The 22080-nt window shown below is 37.5% G+C and overlaps 1 protein-coding gene across 3 annotated transcripts in view; it reads right to left on the reverse strand.

The window, feature by feature from the left end:
• BABAM2 (BRISC and BRCA1 A complex member 2) overlaps nt 1-22080 on the reverse strand; it is a 434423-nt gene that overhangs the window by 279566 nt on the left and 132777 nt on the right. For all 3 annotated transcript variants that reach the window (XM_030858076.3, XM_030858078.2, XM_030858079.3), the window contains exon 6: nt 4344-4418. In XM_030858076.3, coding sequence (XP_030713936.1) covers nt 4344-4418 — 75 coding nt within the window. The remainder of the gene's footprint in view (nt 1-4343; nt 4419-22080) is intronic.

Below are 22080 nucleotides of genomic sequence, written 5' to 3' on the forward strand. Positions count from 1 at the left end.
GACCTAAATAGACATTTCTCCAAAGAAGACATACAGATGGCCCATAGGCACATGAAAAGATGCTCAAAATTGCTAACTATTAGAGAAATAAATCAAAACTACAGTGAGGTATCAGCTCACACCAGTCAGAATGGCCATCATCAAAAAGTCTACAAAAAATAAATGCTGGAGAGAGTGTGGAGAAAAAAGAACCTGCCTACACTGTTGGTGGGAATGTAAATTGGTGCAGCCACTATGGAGAACATTATGGAGGTCCCTTAAAAAATTAAAAGTAGAGTTACCATATGATTCAGCAATCCCACTGTGGGCCATATATCTGGAAAAGCTGAAAACTCTAATTCGAAATTACTTAGCCATAAAAAAGAATGAAATAATGCCATCTGCAGCAACATGGATGGACCTAGAGATTATCATACTAAATGAAGTAAGTCAGACAAAGACAAATATCATATGATATCACTTATATGTGGAATCTAAAAAAAAATGATAAAAATGAACTTATTTACAAAAGAGATATAGACTCATAGACATAGAAAACAAACTTATAGTTACCAAAGGGGAATGGGGGAGGGGGGCGGAAATAAATTAGCAGTTTGGGATTAACAGATACATACTACTATACATAAAATAGATAAACAATAAGGACCTACTGTAGAGTACAGGAAACTATATTCAGTATCTTGTAATAACCTACAATGGAAAAGAATCTGAAGAAGAATACATGTATGTATAACTGAATCACTTTGTTGTACATACAATATTGTAAATCAACTATACTTCAATGAAAATTTTTTTTAAAAAAATAAAATAATAAATAAATAAACAACCGATTTAAAAATGGGCAGAATTAAAATAAACATTTTCCAAATAACAAAACAAAACATACCTTTGGCCAACAGGCACGTGAAAATATGTTCAACATCAATAATCATCAGAGAAATGCAAATCAAAACCACAATGAGATATCACCTCACACCTGTCAGAATGGCTATCATCAAAAAGGTCACAAACAACAAATGTTGGCAAAGCTGCAGAGAAAAGGGAACCCTGGTACACTGTTGGTGGGAATGTAAATTGGTGCAGCCACTGTGGTAAACAGTATGGAGGTGCCTCAGAAAACTAAAAATAGAACTACCACATGATCCAGCAATTCCACTCCTGGGTATTTACACAAAGAAAACAAAAACACTAATTCAAAAAGATACATGCACCCCCGTGTTCATAGCAGCACTATTTATAATACCCAAGATATGAAAGCAACCTAAATGTCCATCAACAGATGAATGGATAAATAAGATGTACTTATATACAATGGAAAATTACTCAGTCATAAAAAAGAATGAAATTTTGCCATTTGCAACAACATGGATGGAGCGTATTCTCTTCAGTTGAGAAGTTCAGGGGTGCACCCCTGGGCCCAAGTAGGACAGACATGGGAAAGTCAGTCTATGCCTACCTGTAATTTATTTCCTGCTACATGGACTATGGAAGCAGAGGATTTGTACCACATTTCCCATTTCATTTATACTAGTTTGTGCTGGAGTCCTATCACCCAGAAATAAAGAATCCTAATTAATACAGAAGTTTTTTGTTTGTTTTTTTTTACTGACTGTGTTTTTATGTAAATGATTTATCTAACCCTTTGACTTACCACAACTAAAAATAAAACTCAGACACTAAAGTCAGGACTCATTTTCAGAATAAATTCATTCTATCCCATGTAACAACCATATACGTTGACTTCCATGGTGGCACAGTGGTTAAGAATTTGCCCGCCAGTGCAGGGGACACGGGTTCAAGCCCTGGTCCAGGAAGATCCCACATGCTGCGGAGCAACTAAGACCGTGTGCCACAGCTACTGAGCCTGTGCTCTAGAGCTCGCGAGCCACAACTAGTGAGCCCACGTGCCACAACTACTGAAGCCAGCACGTCTAGAGCCCGTGCTCTGTAACAAGAGAAGCCACCGAAACGAGAAGCCCCTGCACCACAGTGAAGAGCAGTCCCCCCTCACCACAACTAGAGAAAGCCCACACACAGCAACAAAGACCCAACGCAGCCAAAAAAAAAAAAAAAAAGAACCATATATGCTTGGAGTATAGTATAAAGCAAAATCATATCACTGAATACTTAATGGCTTTTTCATTCTAACATCAAAAAATTTCATTAGTGGATCAAACATGTGCACTTGGAAATATAAACTTATGAGTGAATGATGGCTTCATCATAGGGTTAAAATTTCACGGTAGCAAATTGGTAGGATATGTAGTCAAACTCCATGATATCTCAATATTTAAAAGTTCTACTTTACCTTTCATTTCTTTGAGATGGTGAGGCAAAACTACATTGATGTTGTGAAGAGTATCCTAACCCTAGGAATGTGAGGAAGTTACTTTTGGACTTAGACTATCAGACAGCAGGCAGGTAATTAGATCAGGAGCATCCAAATGCAAATAACATGTAGAACAGTTCCTAATGCAAACTTTGTTTTAAGCATATAGCCAAATGTCCCAAGATTATGATACAACAACTTTAGGAACTTAGATCTTAAAACCCTCAGTAGGTCTTCTGGATTACTTCTGGTATGCAGGTAGGTATTTTTTTGCCGTTGTTTTGTGTTATATAAGATTTTCTCTTTTTTTATCCTTGTTGTATTTTTTACTCTCTGCAGGAACTAAAGATCCAGAAAGACATTAGTGCTGCAAGGTAGGCATTTAATCTATAGTAGAAAAATCACTTCATTGTACTTTGGGAAGGGAAAAATGCTTTCCAATTCTGCCAAAGAGGTTCCCAATTCTGTCAAATAGGTTCCACCTTTTTCCTATCTGACTGGCAAGGAAAGTTAGGGCAAAACAGTTAGAAGTTAGAATAGAAATCAAGTTAGAAGTCTTAGAATAGAAAATACGGAAATTTGGTTTTGAAGAGGAAAAAATACATAGATTATGATGCAAGAAGTATGTTTTTTCCTTTGACCTTCAAGAACATGAGCAGAGACAACACTAAGTTCAAACAAACAGGACAACCATTCAAACTGAAAAGGCCCAACAGATCAAAACAAAGGAACTATAACTGTAAATTATGGATTAAAGTGATTATATAATATACTCTCATATACTACTGAATTTTGTTTTAAATGAGCAGAAATAGAGTTTTACTTGGACATATAGAGGTCAATGAGTCTGTGATCTAAGAGTTTCCAAAGAGACTGCTTGCTATTCTAATAGAGCAAAGTAATTGCTAAAACCAAATTAATTATGCTTGGTAATCACAGGTCACAACTCTTGGATACACAGTGGGAAAACAGTCAACTAGAAACTAAAAATGAAAGTTTAATGAGGCACAAAAATCCCATGTTCTACTTAGGGGAAAAGAAACTAATAAGTCCCTTGGATAGAATGTATAAAAAAAAATAAAGTGTTCCCTAATCTTTCCTATGGTCTATAGTTTATATTCCAGACTATACTGTATTTCCAGTCATTATCAAGATTAAGATCTAATGTTATTTATGACTACTATAATATGCAGGAACACTTGCACAAGGATTTTTGTCTTCTCACTACACTGTAATAAATACCATTAAGTCTCTGAACAACATCAAATTTGGAAGGCAGAAATTTTTCTTACATTAGAGCAAAGCTATATCACCATAGGCTGCAGATGGCTGAGGCGATACCTTAAATCACGACCCAAATCTACATCTATGATAAACTTAGGCCTTTGTCTTAAGGCTTCCTGTTCAGAACTTGCTGGTTCCCTGGTCCATTTAGGCTTTTTTCACACTAACCACAGCTAGTGTGGATCTGGATTTCCTCTACAAAGCATTTTGCAGACCCCTTCCCAAAGTAGCTGCACCCAAGCCACAAGTTGCCTGCATCATATCTTAAAGAATGCCATATACACTGGCCTAACTCAATTCTAGGTCTCTCCAGGACAGTCCAACTTTCAAGGTGCCCGGGATCAACTGCGACATAAATAAAGAAAATGAAACATCCTTTAGCACAGCACAGTTAATATGCAATCCTACTTAAAGACAGAATGCATGTTAAGATAATTTCTAAGAGAGTCTTTCATCCCCAAAAGATTATTAACCAAAGGCAGGTTTTGTTCCAATGTTTAATTTGCTTTTACTAATTTTGTCTTATAAGGAAAAATCCATTTTGAAATGATTCTTAGGGCTACTATTTTAGCTTTTAGGTAACAGTAACTCAGTGGAGCTTCAGGTAATATATTTTTTAATAGAATTCATCATCTGAACAAAATGCTGGCAAACCATGCAAATATTCAGAGTTAAATAATGACTTAAAAAGCTCATTTACATTCTCACACTGATAATCATATACTTTTACCTTGAGCAGGTATGTGGGAATATTGCTGAAATCCACTGGCAACTTCAAAAGGAAACGAGCTGAAAATTCACCAGTCTGCAGGGAACAAAAAGGTTTAATAATAAGATTAAAATAAAAAATAGATTGTGAAGTGACAATTACAGCCAAGGCCACAAGTTCAACCTGTTTGAACTGCAAGTATCTTCAATTTGGGTTTCCTAACATCAAGCAAGAAAAGAAGGTTGAAAAAGTAGGGGAGGATCAAAAAGCACTATTAAATTATTAGTTACTAAAAAGCACAATTAGAATTTTTTAAATTTGCATTTTAAATGTGCAATAGAATTATAACGCAGTAGTATTACCTTTTTGTTTTTTAAAAGGATGAAAAGAATATATGAATGTGTGATTTTTTTTAATCCAAGCAATAGGCACAGACCTGCCCATTCGATTCATCTGACTTTACTAAAGCATTCAGACCACTTCACTAATATTTATAACCCATAAGCTAATGACATAAATCACCATCCTTTATAGTATGTCTGGAAGTAAAAACAAAGGTCAAACTTTGACCCACGCATATGAACCAGTACATCAGTGGGTACCCCAAATAAGACTCTAATCACTTGACAATCTGCTAATATCATTATCATCAACTAAAATTTTTCAGTAATTCTTTCCATGAACTAGTCTCTATAGGAAAGACGTGCAGCGGTTTGGTGATTTAAAACATTTAACTAAGGTTAAAAAATAGCTTCTATTTTTTTCTAAGAGAGAAAACTCATGTAAAAGAAAAAAGTTTCCCTCTCAATTTATGACGATGGGAAATCATAATAATATTTTTTCTTTTTTATGATGGGAAAGGCTAAGGAATCACATTTTTTTAAAAAACTTTGGCATAGTCTAGAGGAGGGGTTTTTCCAACTGGGCTATGCAGACACCTAGAGGTTCTAAGAAACCTCTGCAAAGGCAACAAAGAGGGGTGCTGAGCTGGTGGGGTCCTGGGTCTTCCAGCCTCTCTGACAGCAAGCCTGCAGTGCAGCTTGGGATTTTGACATCTTGGGTTTCATTATGAAATTCTGTTTGAATAAAGAACTCTGGGGATGATCTAGAGCTACTCTAAAGAGGGGGTCTCCACCTTTTTCATATTATGACCACTAGACAGCTCCCTGAATCTCCACTGTCTACCCCCTTAAAAAAGTGAGCACCCTAAACTCCCTAACGCATCTTTAAACATAGCAGGCAGTTACAAACAGTTTTTATGGATGGGTGGATGAACGCACATAAGGAGGCAGGCACACCTCTTACAGAAGATTCCACAAGAGCCACCACCCCTTTCTACAAACACCCAAGCAACTGGCTTCAAGGTCCTGGCCCTAGTTTTAAAACTCTGACCTAAAAGCTTGAAAATGCAAACAGAAATATAAACCTTGAGCTCAAAAGATTAAAATGATAAATAGAATCTGCATAGTTGTGTGTTGTTTTACTGCTTACAACATCTTTTAACTTACATCAACCTCTGGCTAAGGACAGAGCACTTCTTCATCACCACAAGCCTAACCCCATGACAGAAAAGGCAGAAAAGAGAGAACCAAATGGACAGAATCAAAGCTGAGGTCCCAGCAGTCACTGGGTGGCCAGGAATGCCAACGGTGAGAAACAGCGATACTCCTCAGAGCTGAGCGGCTGTGCTCTTCCTTTGATATTTGTTCCTCATTTCCGTAAATGGTAATTCCATTCTTTCAGTCTCTCAGACCAGAAACCTCAGGATCATTCTTGACACAGTATGGAACCCCAATCGTGCAGGCTACCTGCAACTCAACGCTTGAGAGAAGAGTTACGAGCTACTTAAGGATCTATAAACAGCTCGTCATCGTGGACGGGAGGAGGTTTGTGAAAGATCCTAATAAAATTCTTACCTTCTGTTATAGTCCAAAATTGCTAGAAAGATGTGGTTTCCGTGTAATGTTAAGCTCCTAGAGGACTAACATATCCTGTGAAATGTGATTCTTTGGCCCTAAGTACAAGAAGTCATACTTTGAAAGGGTTAAGTATAGGAGCAACAGAGTTATATGGGAACTTAAAGAGGAGCATCTAGCTCAGCAGGAGTTTGGGAAGAAGAACAGAAACGTCTTCCTTTAGTGCTGCATACAGTACTATAGAGGGAGGAACACTCACAAAAGAATACACGTTCCCAACAATTGCCTCCATTCCTTCTCCTATATTCTCTATGTTTTCCTGTTTACCCACTCACTCCCATCAGCACGCAAACATCATTAAAAAGGTCTTTCTTGACTTCATATCCCTCTTCAGGTCTCATCTCATTTCTCTGTTCTACTTTACAAAATAATCTCCTGTAAAGAATTAGTCTATATTCAAGGTCTACATTTCCTCTTCTATTATTCTCTCCAGAACCCTCTCCCAGTCAGCCTTTCCTCCACACCTCGCTACCAAAACAGCTCATCAAGGTCACCAATGACCACACCATTGCCAAATCCAATGGTCATTTCTCAGTCCTCATCTTATTACTGTTCTATCAGCCGCATTCCGACATAGCTGATCACTTTTTTCCTGGAACATTCTTTACTTGACTTCCAGGATCCCAGTCTCTCTTGGCTCTTCTCTGCCTCTCCACGGGCCCTCCCTCTGGTCTCCCCAACCTCTAAATGCTGTAGTGTACAGCGCTTAACCCCAAGACCTCTTTTCTTTATCTACACTCCCCCAGGTGAGCTCATCCAGGTTCTTGACTTGAAATACCATTTATATGCTGATGATTCCCAACTATTTTATCTCCATCCCAGACCTCTTCCTAATTTGGGTTTCATTTATCCAACTACCACGATGAAAACCAAAATCCTGATTTTGTGCTTTTCCTTTGATATTTATTCCTCATTTCAGTGAATGGCAATTTCAATCTTTCTGTCTCTCAGGCCACAAACTTCAGCGTCATCCTTGATTCCTATCTTTCTCTTGCTTCCACATTCCAAATGGCAGCAAATCCTACTGACTCCATTGTCAATTTCTATCCTCAGTCCAGCCACTTCTCACCCCCTCCATAACCACCTGATCTGAGCCATTATTATCTCCAGCCTGGATGACTGCAACTACCCCTAACTGCTTCTGCCCTTGCTCACTTGCAGTTGATTCCCATCACCACAGGCCGAGAGGTCTTTTCAACACACTCATCAGATTATGCTCCTCCTTTGCTCAAAGTCTCAAATGGTAGGGATTTATCTCCTTCACAGAGGAGTCTGACAAGGTAACAATTGAGCAAAGATGTGAAAAATACACAAAAAAATGTGTATTTTTGAAAACAACAATAAAAGGAGTGAAATGTGAGATTTAAAAAATTAAAACAGCTCTTGTACATATAAGGTAGTCGGAAAGATAATTACATATTTAGCACTTGGACTCATTTGAACTGCTAGTTATTTTAGTCCATGCACTGCACTGTAGCTCTTTTGCCCTATTTTAGTTTGTACAATGTATTTTTATTCTACTGGCTATTTTAGACCAACATTCTTTTAAAAATGCTCAGACAATCCCTACTTTATCCCTTCTCAAAATGTTGATCCTAGAACTAATATAAATTTATGTTTATTGGCAAAAGACTGATTTATACAGCTAAATTTGTAATAAGAGAAATGCTGATCTCAGGACTAATATTAATTTGTGTTTATCAGCAATGGGCTGATTTACACAACTAAATTCAAAATAAAAGAAACTTAAGTGTGAAAAGAATTTGGTCTACTGGAAACCATAAAAAGTGCTTTATCATCTCCAACTTTCAAGCCTACTATACATTCTTTATTTTGCCTTTGAGAGAATAAAGAAAACTTAGTACTTGTTTCTAACAGCGTTGGAAATGTTGGAGACTAACGTTCTAGAATTCCGTTTTCAGTTCTGCCACTGATTTTCCTTGTGACCTATAAGCTAATCTTTTTTTGTGAAACTGAGTAAATGGTGATTTAAAACATGTCTTAATGTAAATTTTGAGCCATAAACATCATATGAGGAGCAAAACACAAGTGAAAAATCCTCCTGGAGTTCTCCCTCAGACAGTGACCCTTCCTTTGTTTTTATATTTGAAGTTTCAACAGTTATTCAAGCAATTTACTGCCACTCTGTTGCAACGTCAAAGATTGCTTCCATAGCAATCTTTCCTGTAAGCCGAAAATGAGACATTTAGATGTAGCCAAGTCAACATAATCGTTTGATTTTCTTTTTATCAATCCTTGGTCAAATCTTCTCTTGGATAGACGCAGAAGATTATCTGACCTATGACTGTTAAAATGTCAGCCGTTCTGCCAACTGCCTTAATGGCAATTTTCCCAGCATTAGCAATAAGTAAGTGCATCGTTCCTTTTTCAAGTTGTAGTACCTTGGCAAGTAACTTAAAATAACAACATGGAGTTTTGGCAATTTATTAAGTCTCAGCTTTTCTTCTGGTAATAGCAGCTGTGGCATAGTTCTCTTCTCCTTTCAGAAGTGACAGGTAGACATCTTGTGCAGAATGGATTCCAAACCCAGGTTGCTCTGCAAAGGGAAATTTTATTTCCTTTCTTAGAGACTGTTCGCTGTCAACAAACAAGCTGTCATCTGAAACTGACTGCTCTTACTGCTTAGGTAGCTAAAAGCTAAGAAATACTCAACAGTGGCTATAACTTTAGCTGGACAGCCTGGTAGGGATGATTCTTTAAATAGACTCTGACAACCAATAGCCTAAATCTGGAGGATGCTCCTTGTTAAACACATAATTATCTACCACATGTGAGAAGGAAAGCCAAGGTTAGTCTGATTAGAACATCTCACACTTCACAAAAATGTTTCCTAAGATATATCATTTAATTATTCCCAAACTCTGTTCAGCAGATATAATTCATTTATACCTATTTTAGAAATGAGAAAACTGAGGCTTAGTCAAGAAACCTGCCTGCAGTCGTTGAGAGAGTAATAAAGAGTCAGAACTCAACCTTAAGACTTAAAATTTATTCATCCATTCATTACTGTAGATTAAGAGCCTAAAATCTGCCAGGCCCTATACGAGGCACTGCAAATATAGTGAGTAAAAGAGACGCGATCCCTGCCCTCCCTCCTGGAGCTTACGGTCTAGTGAGTGAGTCAGACATTAATCCAAAATAACACTCCTATAAATTACAACCTGTGAAAAATACTACCCATGAAAGGGTAGAGTGCTCTGAGAGCATTTTCAAGAAGATCTGGCCTGTTCAGGCTTTGGGGCTCATGACTTGAGGGAACTTTAAAAAGCCGAGTCAAAAGACCATGTGGAAAAATAGACAATTAATACCAGCCAGGAAAACTGTGAAGAAGAAAAGCAATGAGAGGAGGCTAGTTACCCCAGATAACAAAGCATCATATAAACACACAGTAATTACAGCAGCATAGTACTGGTGTTAAATCAACAGACAGACTAATGCAACAGGAAGTAAGTCCAGAAATAAGCCCAAAAAGATTCAGTGCGTGATTGATAGTGTGGGACAACTGGAGCCATAAAGGACTAAATAAAACTTAGATCCATATTTCACATCATATATAAGGAAAAAGTCCAAGTGGATTAAGAATTTCAGTGTAAAAACTAAAACTGTAAAGAAGCAAACATTGATGAATGTCTTTATAAAACCTTGCAGTGGAGAATGACTTTCTAATTCAGAAGCCACAAAGGAAAAGATAGATAAACTTGACTACCTGAACATAAAAATTTTCTGGATGGCAAAAAAACACCACCAGCAATGTTAAAAGACAACTGGCAAACTGAGGAAAGTATATTTTCAACTCCATCACAAAGAGCTAATGCTCTTAATGAAAAAGAGATTTAAAGCCCAAGAGAATAACAGGAAAGGATAAACAGGAAAGAAATACAAATGACTCTTAAACATATGAAAATACTCTAAACCTCATTCATATCAAAAATATACAAATTAAAACTAAATTGAACATCATTTTCCACCAAACAGATTGGCAGAAATCTATCAGCATTTTAAAGATATCACTGCACTGTCTTCTCACCTCCACTGTTTTTGATGAACAGTTCGTGGTGACACAAATAATTTTCACCTACATATAAAGTGTTATTTTCTGTGGTCACTTAAAATTTTCTCCTTATGTTTGGTTTTCAGTATTTTGACTATGATGTGTCTTGTTTTTTCCTTGCATTTGTCTTGGTTGGGGTTTGTTGAGATTCTTGAATCTGTAAATGTATGTCTTCCACCGTATTTGGAAATATCTGGGCATTATTTAATCAAATATTTTCCTGCTTTCTTTCACGCATGTTAAACATTTGGATTTTGTCCCATAAGCTCTGCTTTCCCTTCTAAGTATCAACCCCCATCTAGTATCTGCTGCTTTTGATCACTCTCCAGTGCCCTGAGGCACATGGCTTTATATCTGTGGATGGATTAGTCTAATAGGAGCTACCCAGTCATTATGCAAAGTGGAACCTGACAGAAACCTGCAAATATGTTTGATTTATGATTGGCACTGCTGTGGAGAAACAACCACTCTCATATATTGCTGCTGGGTTAATAAACTGGTATAAACATTATGAGGGCATTCTGGTGATAAAATTATAAACACACATAATCTTTGATCCAGCAATTCCACTTCTAGTTATTTATCTTACAGACATACTGGAACACCTGCAAAGTGACATGTACAAGATTATTTATTCCAGTCTTACTTGTAACAGCGAAAGATTCAAAACAACTTTAATGCCCAACAACAGAATTCAAATTAAATAAATTACGGTTCAATTATTCAGTGTAATAATATACAATTATTTTTTGAAGGAACGCTTATATGGAAAAAAATCTCTGAGCTATATTAAGTCAAAAGTAAGGTGCAAAACAGAGTATATATGTTATCATTTCCATAAAAAGTATGTACTATATGTTACCATTTGCTTATATGTGCATAAAGAAACTCTGAAAAACTACAATAGGTAAAAGCTACACCAGTGCTTATCTGAGGTGGGAGAAGCAAAGGAAGGTGGTTTGATTTGGGTGGACACAAGGCAGTGATGGGAGGGAGACTTTTCACTATATATCTTTTAATACACTTTAATTTTGAACACTATGAACATATTACCCGCTCAAAGAAATTTTAAGGGATTTGAAAAGTAAAATTAAAAGTGTGTATAATGAGATGCTCATAATTCATGCACTCATTCATTTATTCAACAAACATTTATTGAGCACCTACCATGCCAAGTCCCAGGCTGGGTAATGGAGATCTTAAGACCAACAAAATACAGTCTATCTTGACTAGACAAACAAAATATTACAGTGTGATGTTTGGAGAGAGATATTTACAGGATGCGGAGGTAACTAAGTTAAGACTCTTAGTTTCAGGTGACAGAATTCTAATTCAAACTAACTTGAGCAAATAAAAGAGAATTTATTTAAAAGATATGCGGTATCTCAGGGAATCTAAGATTAAAAAAGCAGCCCACACCTACAGGGGTGGGATAGGGAGGGAGGGAGGAGATGTGGGAATGTATGTATACATACAGCTGATTCACTTTGTTATACAGCAGAAACTAACACACCAGTGTAAAGCAATTATACTCCAATAAAGATGTTTAAAAAAAAAAGAAGCAGTCCAGCCTCAGTTCAAAGGACTCTAATGCCCCCAGAATTTTCTCTCTGTCTCTTATCTCTGCTCTCTCTGTGCTTTGTCTTACTTTCTATTTACCACTTTCTGATTCTTTTGACTAAATAATATGAGAAAAAAAAGGTCCTAGAGTTACATGTTACAGACCAGCTACCCATAACAAGACCAATCTCACTCTCAGAACTAACTCCAAAATCCCAAGCAAGAACTCTGTTTGGCTTAGGTGCCTCCTGATATAATCAACACTATTTCCACAGTTTTTACAGTGAAAAAGTTAATGTTAGCATAAATTCATTGAAAATAACTGAAAAACTAGGAAACTCTTCGGGGGAGGCAGGGTTGAGTTATATGTACATTTCCCAAAAGTCCTAAAAAAGTATGAGGGGCTTTCTTACAGAACACATCAAATACAAGATTCTTCATCTTTTTCCTTTTACTACGTGGAGAGAAGGCTTTAAAAAGTAGACTCAGCTGGTCCTTTGGAGAGACTCGTAGGTTCTCCTCACGCTGAGGAAATTGTGCAAGGGGTGCTCCCAACAACTAAATACCATCGAAAATGGGGCACCCAAGACTCAGAACAAACAAGTGGCTTCACAAATGCAAGTAAGCGGCACCATTCCAGCCCTCCCTCACACGCTGCTGTGCGAGGTTCAGGCAAAGGATTCCCTCTGTGTTTCATAATGTTTCCGTAAAACCAGGTCTTTTCCACTTGACTGGCCCTGCTGCTAAAGGAAACTTGAATTTTCTACTGATGCTTGTATTATATTTTTAAAAAAAAAACAGTAATAAAGGTCCTTTTAAAAGTCAGTAAGATTGGAAAAGCTATCATGTTTACTTTAAATGTCTGGAGATATAAAGCAATTTAGGTGCACACACACACACACACACACACACACACACACACTACTTTTAGTGAATAAACTAAAAAACTGAGGTATAAACTACTGTGACCAAGATCCTAAGTACTCCTACTGACATACAGGTCAAAATCCAATATAACAAATTCCATTATGCAAACAATAAAATTGTGAGAGCCTCTGCCACGGGATCATTTATTTTAAATAATGCTCAACTCATAATAGTTCCATGTGGTTAAAAACAAAAACAAACAAACAAATCTGGACAGTTCCAAGAAGTGACTATTATAGATTTGACTACCATGCTACACTCCTTCCAAAGGAGAGCCACAAGTTTATCCCTGCCACAGGTCAAATGCCATCAGAGCATAACTCCCAAGTAGCATAAATTAAAGGGGGATGATGAGAAGCCCACTGTATCCCCTGCTCCCTGTGGCTGACTGGCATCACTGAACACCTACTCCATCCTCGTGGCCAGCGGTGAAAAGGCCATCCACTTCCAGACCCCCTCCAGCTATTCTGATTCCTCTCTGAGTACTCTCGCCCTCCTCTCCCACCATTCTAGACCAGTGCTGCCCAAGAGACAGAGAGATAGAGAGAAGGAATGCAATACACAAATGTGAGCCATATATACATATGCCATTGGAGATTATTTAACATTTTCTAACAGCCACATATAAAAAGATAAAGAGGGACTTCCCTGGTGGCCCAGTGGTAAAGGATCTGCCTTCCAATGCAGCAGTGGCCTGGGCTCGATCCTTGGTCAGGGAAATAAGATCGCAACTAAGCCCGCACGCCACAACTACTGAGCTCATGTGCCACAACTAGAGAGCCTATGTGCTGCGAACTACAGAGTCCACGTACCCTAGAGCCTGCACGCCACAACTAGAGGAGAGAAAACCTGTGTGCCATGAAGAAAGATCCCACACACCTGAATGAAGATCCTGCGTGCCACAACTAAGACCCGATGTAGCCAGAAGTAAACATTAAATAAACAATAAATAAATCTTTTTTAAAAATAAAATAAAAAGATAAAGAAAAACAGGTGAAATTAATTTTAATAATATGTCCCAATATATCCAGAATATTATCATTTCCACATGTTATCAACATTAAAAAATTATTAACAAGATCATTTTTTGTGCCAATTCTTTGAACGCTGCTGTGTATTTCACACTTGCATACATCTCAGTTCAGACCAGCCACACTTCAAGTGCTCAACAGTCACTTATGTACAGTCAGGGGTTCCTGTTTTGGACAGCACAGTTCAAGATACTTTTCCATTAACATTAATTCCTATGTTAAGTTAGTTACTCCCTGTCACAAATACCTGAAGAGCTACCTGAGCTACCAAATGCTATGAACCTGGAACACTCCTGACAGGAAGGTTGGTAAATGTCACCTGGTTAGTGGGAATGAACATGGGACCCATGCCTCTTGTAGCTAATATGTTTTTTCCTTCTTCCTCCAAATACTATCTGAACTTACTGCCTTTACTTTGTCTTCACCACTTCCCTTGCTGATACCCTGAAATCTGTTCCCCCAACCTCAGAACCCCACGAAAACTACTCCTGGAAAGATAAGCGACACTCTCCTTAAAAAGTAACTCTCCCTTTCCCCTTGTTTTCCATACTTAATCTGCACCTTGGTGATATCAACTTCTACTGGTCCACATATGGTACTTTATGATTAACAGCAGTTTCCGAGATAAGACAGGAACAATCACTGAACTACATTTACTGAGCAGCTACTATAATAAGTTACTTCATATATATACAAAAGAAGGCTAATAATAATAACAATAATACTTTGTATTACACAACTCCACCGTTTGCTTAATTTTGTTTGCTTCGCACACAGGGGATCTAATTTAATCTTTGTGTCAAGGTTGGGGTGACAGAGTAGTTATCTCCAGCAAAGTGACACAGGGAAAAGCTTTAGTCACACACACACAAAAACTAATGACAGGGGCTTCCCTGGTGGTCCAGTGGGTAAGACTCCGCACTCCCAATGCAAGGGGCCCAGGTTCGATCCCTGGTTGGGGAACTAGATCCCGCATGCATGCTGCAACTAAGACCCAGCACAGCCAAAATAAATAAATAAATATTTTTTAAATACAACTAATGATAGAATTAGAATCCAAAGCTCCCACCTCCCAGATCACTTCTCTCTCCAACACATTTCTACACGGCCTCTGCCCTAGAAGAGCTTACACTCTAAGCACACTGCTCTAAAAGTAATCAAGCAATGAGGCCATAAGAATGAGGCAGCTCTAATGCCTTGGTAGCCAACTTAAGCCAGAATCAATTCCTGTAAATGGCTCAAGGTTAAGAAGAACAGCCAATCCCAAACAGCCAACTAGTTTTTCCCAAAAAATGCAACCACTTCAGCTCTAGCCAATCAATTTCCTTGCTTTGCGTCCAACTCCTCTCTGTAAAAACCTTGCCTGTAACTCTTATCAGTGGAATGCTCCTAACCACCTTGCATCAGTGTTTGCTCAAATAAACTCTTAAAAATTTTAATATGTCTCAGTTTTTCTTTTAACAGTGCTCATATACTTTCCCTTCAAATGTAATATCACAGCAAGATGGGGTGACAGAAGCATCAAGTCATTAACTCAAATGAGGAGCTATCACGAAATGGCTCCTTTCATATTTTTAAATGTTGCCAGAGTTTAATTTATAAACCATAAATTTTGAAAATCTTACTGGGATTTGTGGTCAAGTACAACAAAAAAGGGGAATTGTTTCACATTCTCCAACATGTTATCATTATTAAGAAAATGCCCACAAAAGGAAAAAATCAGTTTCTAAGAAAATGTTTTATCTCACAGATCACCCACTGGTGATCATTAATATGTAAAATATGTGGCTTTAGAACATCTCAAAACCTTCGTTTCACAACAGGAAAGACAAATGCCTTTAATCAAAATATTAGGGATGATAAACTAATTTTGAGTTCTGGGAATTAAAACAAAAGCCAGGGGCTTCCCTGGTGGCACAGTGGTTGAGAGTCTGCCTGCCGATGCAGGGGACACGGGTTCGTGCCCCGGTCCGGGAAGATCCCACATGCCGCGGAGTGGCTGGGCCCGTGAGCCATGGCCACTGGGCCTGTGCGTCCGGAGCCTGTGCTCTGCAACGGGAGAGGCCACCACAGTGAGAGGCCCGCGTACCACAAAAAAAAAAAAGGCCAAAGAAAAATTCACAAATTTGCTTACTGCACTCTGTTACCATTAACAGACTGTGGTTCTTTAGCTATAACAGACACACGCAGGAAATGCTGACAAGGCAGCTGACAGATACAATATAAAGTGAGACCTTAGGTTTTACCCATTGAGAAAACTTATAATGTACCTTTATCTTGATATGTTGTAGCAAAACAGTATATACAATTTTAACACCTATAGCTTACATTGTGACATTCATTGAAATTAAAATTCTAATCTTAATAACTCTGTTCAAAGAAGTAGCAGGAGGAAGATCTTTGTGGTAATCTGTATCTTGATTGCAGTGGTAGTTACAGGAAATTACTCATGTGATAAAATGGCATACACATACATTGTACCAATGTCAATCTCTTGGTTATGTAAAAAATAACCACTGGGAGAAACCAGGTTAGGGTATACAAGGCCTCTCTGTACTATTTTGCAACTTCTTGTGAATCTATAACTAATTAATATATCTTTTAAAATTAAATATTTTAATATATCTTTTAAAAATGATTCTGATCATGCAGGTACATTAGAATTGTTCATTCTCAACAGGTAAGCTTGCATCCCAATGTATCATCTGTTTTCTCCCAACTAAAAAAAAAATTGGTGTTTACTAAAAATTATAAAACCAGCATAGACTAAGAATACAATCTTCAAAACTCTACTTACTAAAGGAGATGGACAAAGCAATAAGAGAGATGACTTCATAAAAAGACCATGGTAAAGAATTAATAAAGAGTTTGTGTTGGTTTTTTGTTTGTTTGTTTTTTTAATTTTTACTTTCAAATGTGCACTTGCTGAAATCCTCTAACTGGAAATTGAGGAGGAAAAAGAAGAGTGTCTTCAGTGGTGTGGAGGCAGCACTGTATTTCAAATTAATATGCTTGTCAGAAGGCTGACAAGAGATCAGAGCCCTCTCCCTCTTTCTACTACATGGTTTTTAAATTTTTCCTTTTGCCAGCTGACAGTAAAATGGAAGAGGCATTTTTTAAAAGCAGGTTTTTAAAAGCCTCTTACTTTTAGAGCAGAAATGGAAGGTTAAGAATGTAAACACATGTTTCAGAAAGAAAAACTCTGTGATGCAAAGACGAAAACAAAAAGTCACCATCCTCTCAAATGAACACAGGATGTTGTAATCCAAAGGTATTCAATAATTATGCACAGTCTTGGATTCATTACAGAAAGTATTTATCAGATGGACTAGTGGAATCAGGAGAATCAAAATACATGGATTCACATTTAGCCCAGGAAGAACAAATTGACTCATAATATTTTATTTAGAGAATATATTAATTTTCATATTTTATTTCCTATATCAATTTCTTTCATATTAAAATGTCCTCTTGCTTCAATAGTCCAAAAAGACATAATAGATATGATTTACTAATCAGTAAAACAGTCATATGTATGCTTATAATTCTTGTCCCCCACGTATGCTATGCCTCTAAGTTTTTCTGCAACCATATAACCCCCTGACCTCCTCTTCCTATAGTGCTGTCTACGTCCACCTTCCTTTAGGACCTAGGTCAGTTCTGGCTCATCAGTGAAGACTTTACTTAGTCACTCCGTTTCTCAGTGATTGGCTCTTCTTCTGAACTCATGTACAGGCAGTCCATTCCATCTGAGATAATCTGTTCAGCATTGCTATTTCATTTTTTACAAATATGTGTTGAGACTTAACTGGATTCTAACACCTTCAAGAGCAAAAGCCAGGACTGCTTTTTTTTACTCCAACTAGCATAGCAGACTTTCCATATCAGTCCTATACCAGCTTAGCCCTACTAAATTATATCTTATAGGTATGGTGCAGCATTCCAGTGCATATAACTATAAAAATAATTTTAAATATTGATTCTGTAGTTCTTCATATATCTTTTCAAGCTCTGTGTTATCAGAAAAACTGAAAAGCATGCCTTTCAATAACCTAATAAAACAATGAAACGGGGTCAAAGGAGAAGCCCTGTGACATTCCACAAACACCTGATGGCTGACAAAAGGTATAGCCAATCTTTTATGTGGAGCTCTTCCATAGATTCAGACAACTAAGAAAGGAGCCCACAGTCAGTAGAATACTAAGGGAGAACAACTGAATGTTTTACTGAAAATTAGATAATCTAAGTCAATAATATTCACCTTCCTTAAAAGGATAAAGTAAGTTTGCCATGACTGTTTCTTAGTTACCCAGCTGTTGTTCCAACTGACTATTGCATTCTTATTTAAATGTATGCAAATAATCCACCTAAAGACCTGAGTGTAATTTCTTTCAAAAATCTCCAGAATGTTTTTGCTTTCTACAATCCCTAGGACCTTTCTGCTTCCCCATAATTTCTCAAAGATAACATCTCTGAAGCACATCAGCCAGTTTCTTCAGTGCCCTGAAACAGTCCCCCGCTAGAGCCTCCAGAAGGAACGCAGCCTGGACGATAATTTGATTTTAGTCCAGGGAGACCCATTTCGGACTTCTGACCACCAGAACTGTAAGATAATAAATTTGTGTTGTTTTAAGCTACCAAGTTTGTGGCAATTTGTTACAGCAGCAATAGGAAACTATTACAGTCCCTGATTCAAAAAATCTTGGCTCAAAACCAAACTGCTCTCTTTATGCTAGGGTCCCGTGTTTGTCACCCAAATTCTTGGTCTGGATTTGTATTCCATTAGCAAGCTGTCCTTTAACATATTCCTGAACCAGCATGCCATGCTCAAATGTGTTTCATCCTGCAAGACTCACCTTTATGCCCTGTTTCTAGACCAGGAACTAACTCACATGCCTATATTTTTACTTCTAGAGTCTCGGCTCCTGCTTCCACTGGGCCCTCCCTAGGGCTGGTCAGCTGCAAGCTTAACCTCTAATTGTCCACCTTGCCTTGTTACAGGATTCTCAGTTTCTTTACTTCCCCTAAGTCCATAATCATTGCCCTAATGCTTACAAATTACTTAACAGTATATCAAAATAAACTGGGGCAAATGTAGCAGCAGTAGGTTTAAAGAATGGAGAATCAATAACATTAAATGAGAAGTTTTAAATATACTATAAATTCAAACTACCTAGCTATTTTAAATGAATTTAAACTTCTACACTCAGAAGAACTATATCTCAAGTATTAGCTGAGCCAATGAACATAATTTTTAAAATTCTTAGATCAGAAATGGTACCATAAAACTGGATATACCTAAATTCAGCCTTAATATTAAAAGGGGGAATTAGGAGGGAAGGAAAATCCTAAAAACTAAAGACCAATTAGCTTGACAGTGATTCCAATCATGTCTTTAAAGGAATCTATCGGCACTAAAGACAACACAGACAGGTTCACCAAGAAGTCATGTCAAATTAACCTAACACCTCTTTTGAGAGGACAACTAAGTTGATTTTTTAATAAGAAAAATGTTGGGATTAGAGGATACACTAAGTTTAATAAAGTTTTCCTTACTATCCACACGAACAGATTAAAGTTTCAAAACAATAGTTTAAAACCTTGAACTCTGCACTACTGGTAGAAATGTAAAATGGTGAGGCCATTATGGAAAACAGTACAGAGATTCCACAAAAAAAATTAAAAATAGAATTAGCAATATGATCCAGCAATCCTACTCTGGGGGATATATTCAAAAGAATTCAAAGCAAGATCTTTGTACATACCCATGTGTAGTCAGCATTATTCACAATAGCCAAGAGGTGAAAGCAATGCAAATGTCCACTGATGGATGAATGGATAAACAAAATGTGGCATATGCATGCAATGGAATACCAGGCAGTCTTAAAAAGGACAGAAATCCTGTCACATGCTACGACATGGATGAAACGATGAACCTCAAAGACATTATGCTAAGCGAAATAAGCCAATCACAAAAAGACAAATGCTGTTCGACTGCACTTATATGAGGTCTCCAAAGGAGTCAAAAATCATAGAAACAGGAAGTAGAAAGGTAGCTGCCAAGGGCTGGAGGGAAGAGGAATTAGCATTTAAATTGGTAGAGTTTCAGTTTTACAAGATGCAAAAGCTCTAGAGATCTATTGCACAACAACGTGAACATACTTAACACTACTAAACTGTGTACTTACAGATGGTTGACGGTAAATTTCATTTTGTCTTTTACCACAGTAAAATAAGCAAAATAAATTTACAAAATAACAAAAAAACCTTGAACCGAACACAGGATGATTTGTAACAAGGGTTAATTTTAGTCCTACTAATTCAAAGGCATTAATCATGTATAAAACCTTGGAAAGCATGTCCTTTGAGAAAGAGCTGAAGAACAAAAGGGGAAAGGTATATTTAACCTCAGAAAAGAAAGACTAAGTGAAATCTAAAAGAATTAACACAGAGAAGGGAACCTAAACTTATTCTGTGCTTAAATAAACTAGAGTTTATTAATTAATTCATTCAACAAATGTTTACGGAATGTAAACAATATGGCAGGCACTGTTCTAGGCGTTTACTATATTTCCAGTGAATGGAACAAAGATCTTGGCCTTGGTGGAATTTTACATTCCGCTGGGGAGAGACAAACAAACAATAAACATAATAAGTGTGGAAGGCTCCCGGTGATCTCTGGTATTCACACTCTTATGTAATGCCTCCCCTGCGTGTAGACTGGACTTAACAAGCAGAATACATCAAAATTGATGAGATGTCACTTCTGAGATTAGGTTATGAAGACTGTGACTTCTGTCTTGCTCACATACTCACTCCTGCTTACTCGCTCTGGTGAAGCCAGCTGCCATTTTATGAGCTGCCCTGTGGAGAGGCCCTAAGAAGAGGCAAGGAACTGAGGGCAGCCTCCAGCCAACAGGCAGCACTATACTGAGACCCTCAGGTCAACAGCCCACAGGGAACTGAACGGTACCAAGAAATACATGAATGAACTTAGAATGGATCCCTCTCCAGTTGAGCCTTGAGTGACTACAGCCCTGGCCAGTACCTTGAGTGCAGCCTGTGAGAGACTCTCAAACAGAGGGACTACACAGATTCCTGGCAAACAAAATTTATGATAATAAATGCTATTGCTTTAAGCCACTAAATTCTGGTATGATTATTTTATGCGGCAACATATAACTAATACAACATGTTGATTATATAGTTTGTTAAAAAGAGATGCAAAAAAAAATGTAGAGCAGGGTCAGGGTCGGAGGAGGGTGTACAAGTTACAATTTTAAGAAGAGATGTTAGAAAAACCTGCACATGAATGTTTATACAGCATTATTCATAACAGTCAAAAAGCAGAAACAACCCAAATGCCCATCAGTTGGTGAATGGATATGTGGTATGCCCATCAAATGGACTATTACTTAGCCACAAAAAGAAATGAAGTACTGACACATGCTACAACATGGATGAACCCCACACACATTATGTAAGGTAAAAGAAGCCAGTCATAAAAGACCACATATTGTATGATTCCACCACAGGTATACCTCATTCTATTGTGCTTCGTTTTACTGTCCTTCTCAGATATTCCATTTTTTATAAATTGGAGGTTTGTAAACCTTCTGTGTTGTTAGACAATATTTGGCATTTTTTAAGCAATAAAGTACTTTTTAATTAAGGTATGTACATTGTTTTTTATAGAAATAATGCTATTGCACACTTAATAGACTACACTATGTGTAGTGTAAACATAACTTTTATATGCATTAGGAAACCAAAAAATTCGTGTAACTCACTTTATTGTGATATTTGCTTATTTGCAGTGGTCTGGAACCAAACCCGCAATACTTCCCAAGTATGCCTGTGCATGAATGTTCAGAAAAGAAAATCTATACAGACAGAAACTAGTTTAGTGGTTGCCTGAGGCTGGGGGTGGGAATAGGATTAACTATAAATGGGCATGAGGGATATTATTGGGGTGATGGAACCACTCGAAAACTGGATTGATGGTGGTTGCTCAACTTGGCAAATTTATTAAAAACCATTAAACTTTACACTTAAAACAGTTACTTTATGGTATCAAAATTATACCCAAAAAAAGTTGTTTAAAAAGAATGGTGGGGGCTTCCCTGGTGGCGCAGTGGTTGCGAGTCTGCCTGCCAATGCAGGGGACACGGGTTCGTGCCCCGGTCCGGGAA

Source organism: Globicephala melas, chromosome 12 (genome assembly GCF_963455315.2).
Source record: "Globicephala melas chromosome 12, mGloMel1.2, whole genome shotgun sequence".
NCBI classification, from domain to species: Eukaryota; Metazoa; Chordata; class Mammalia; order Artiodactyla; family Delphinidae; genus Globicephala; species Globicephala melas.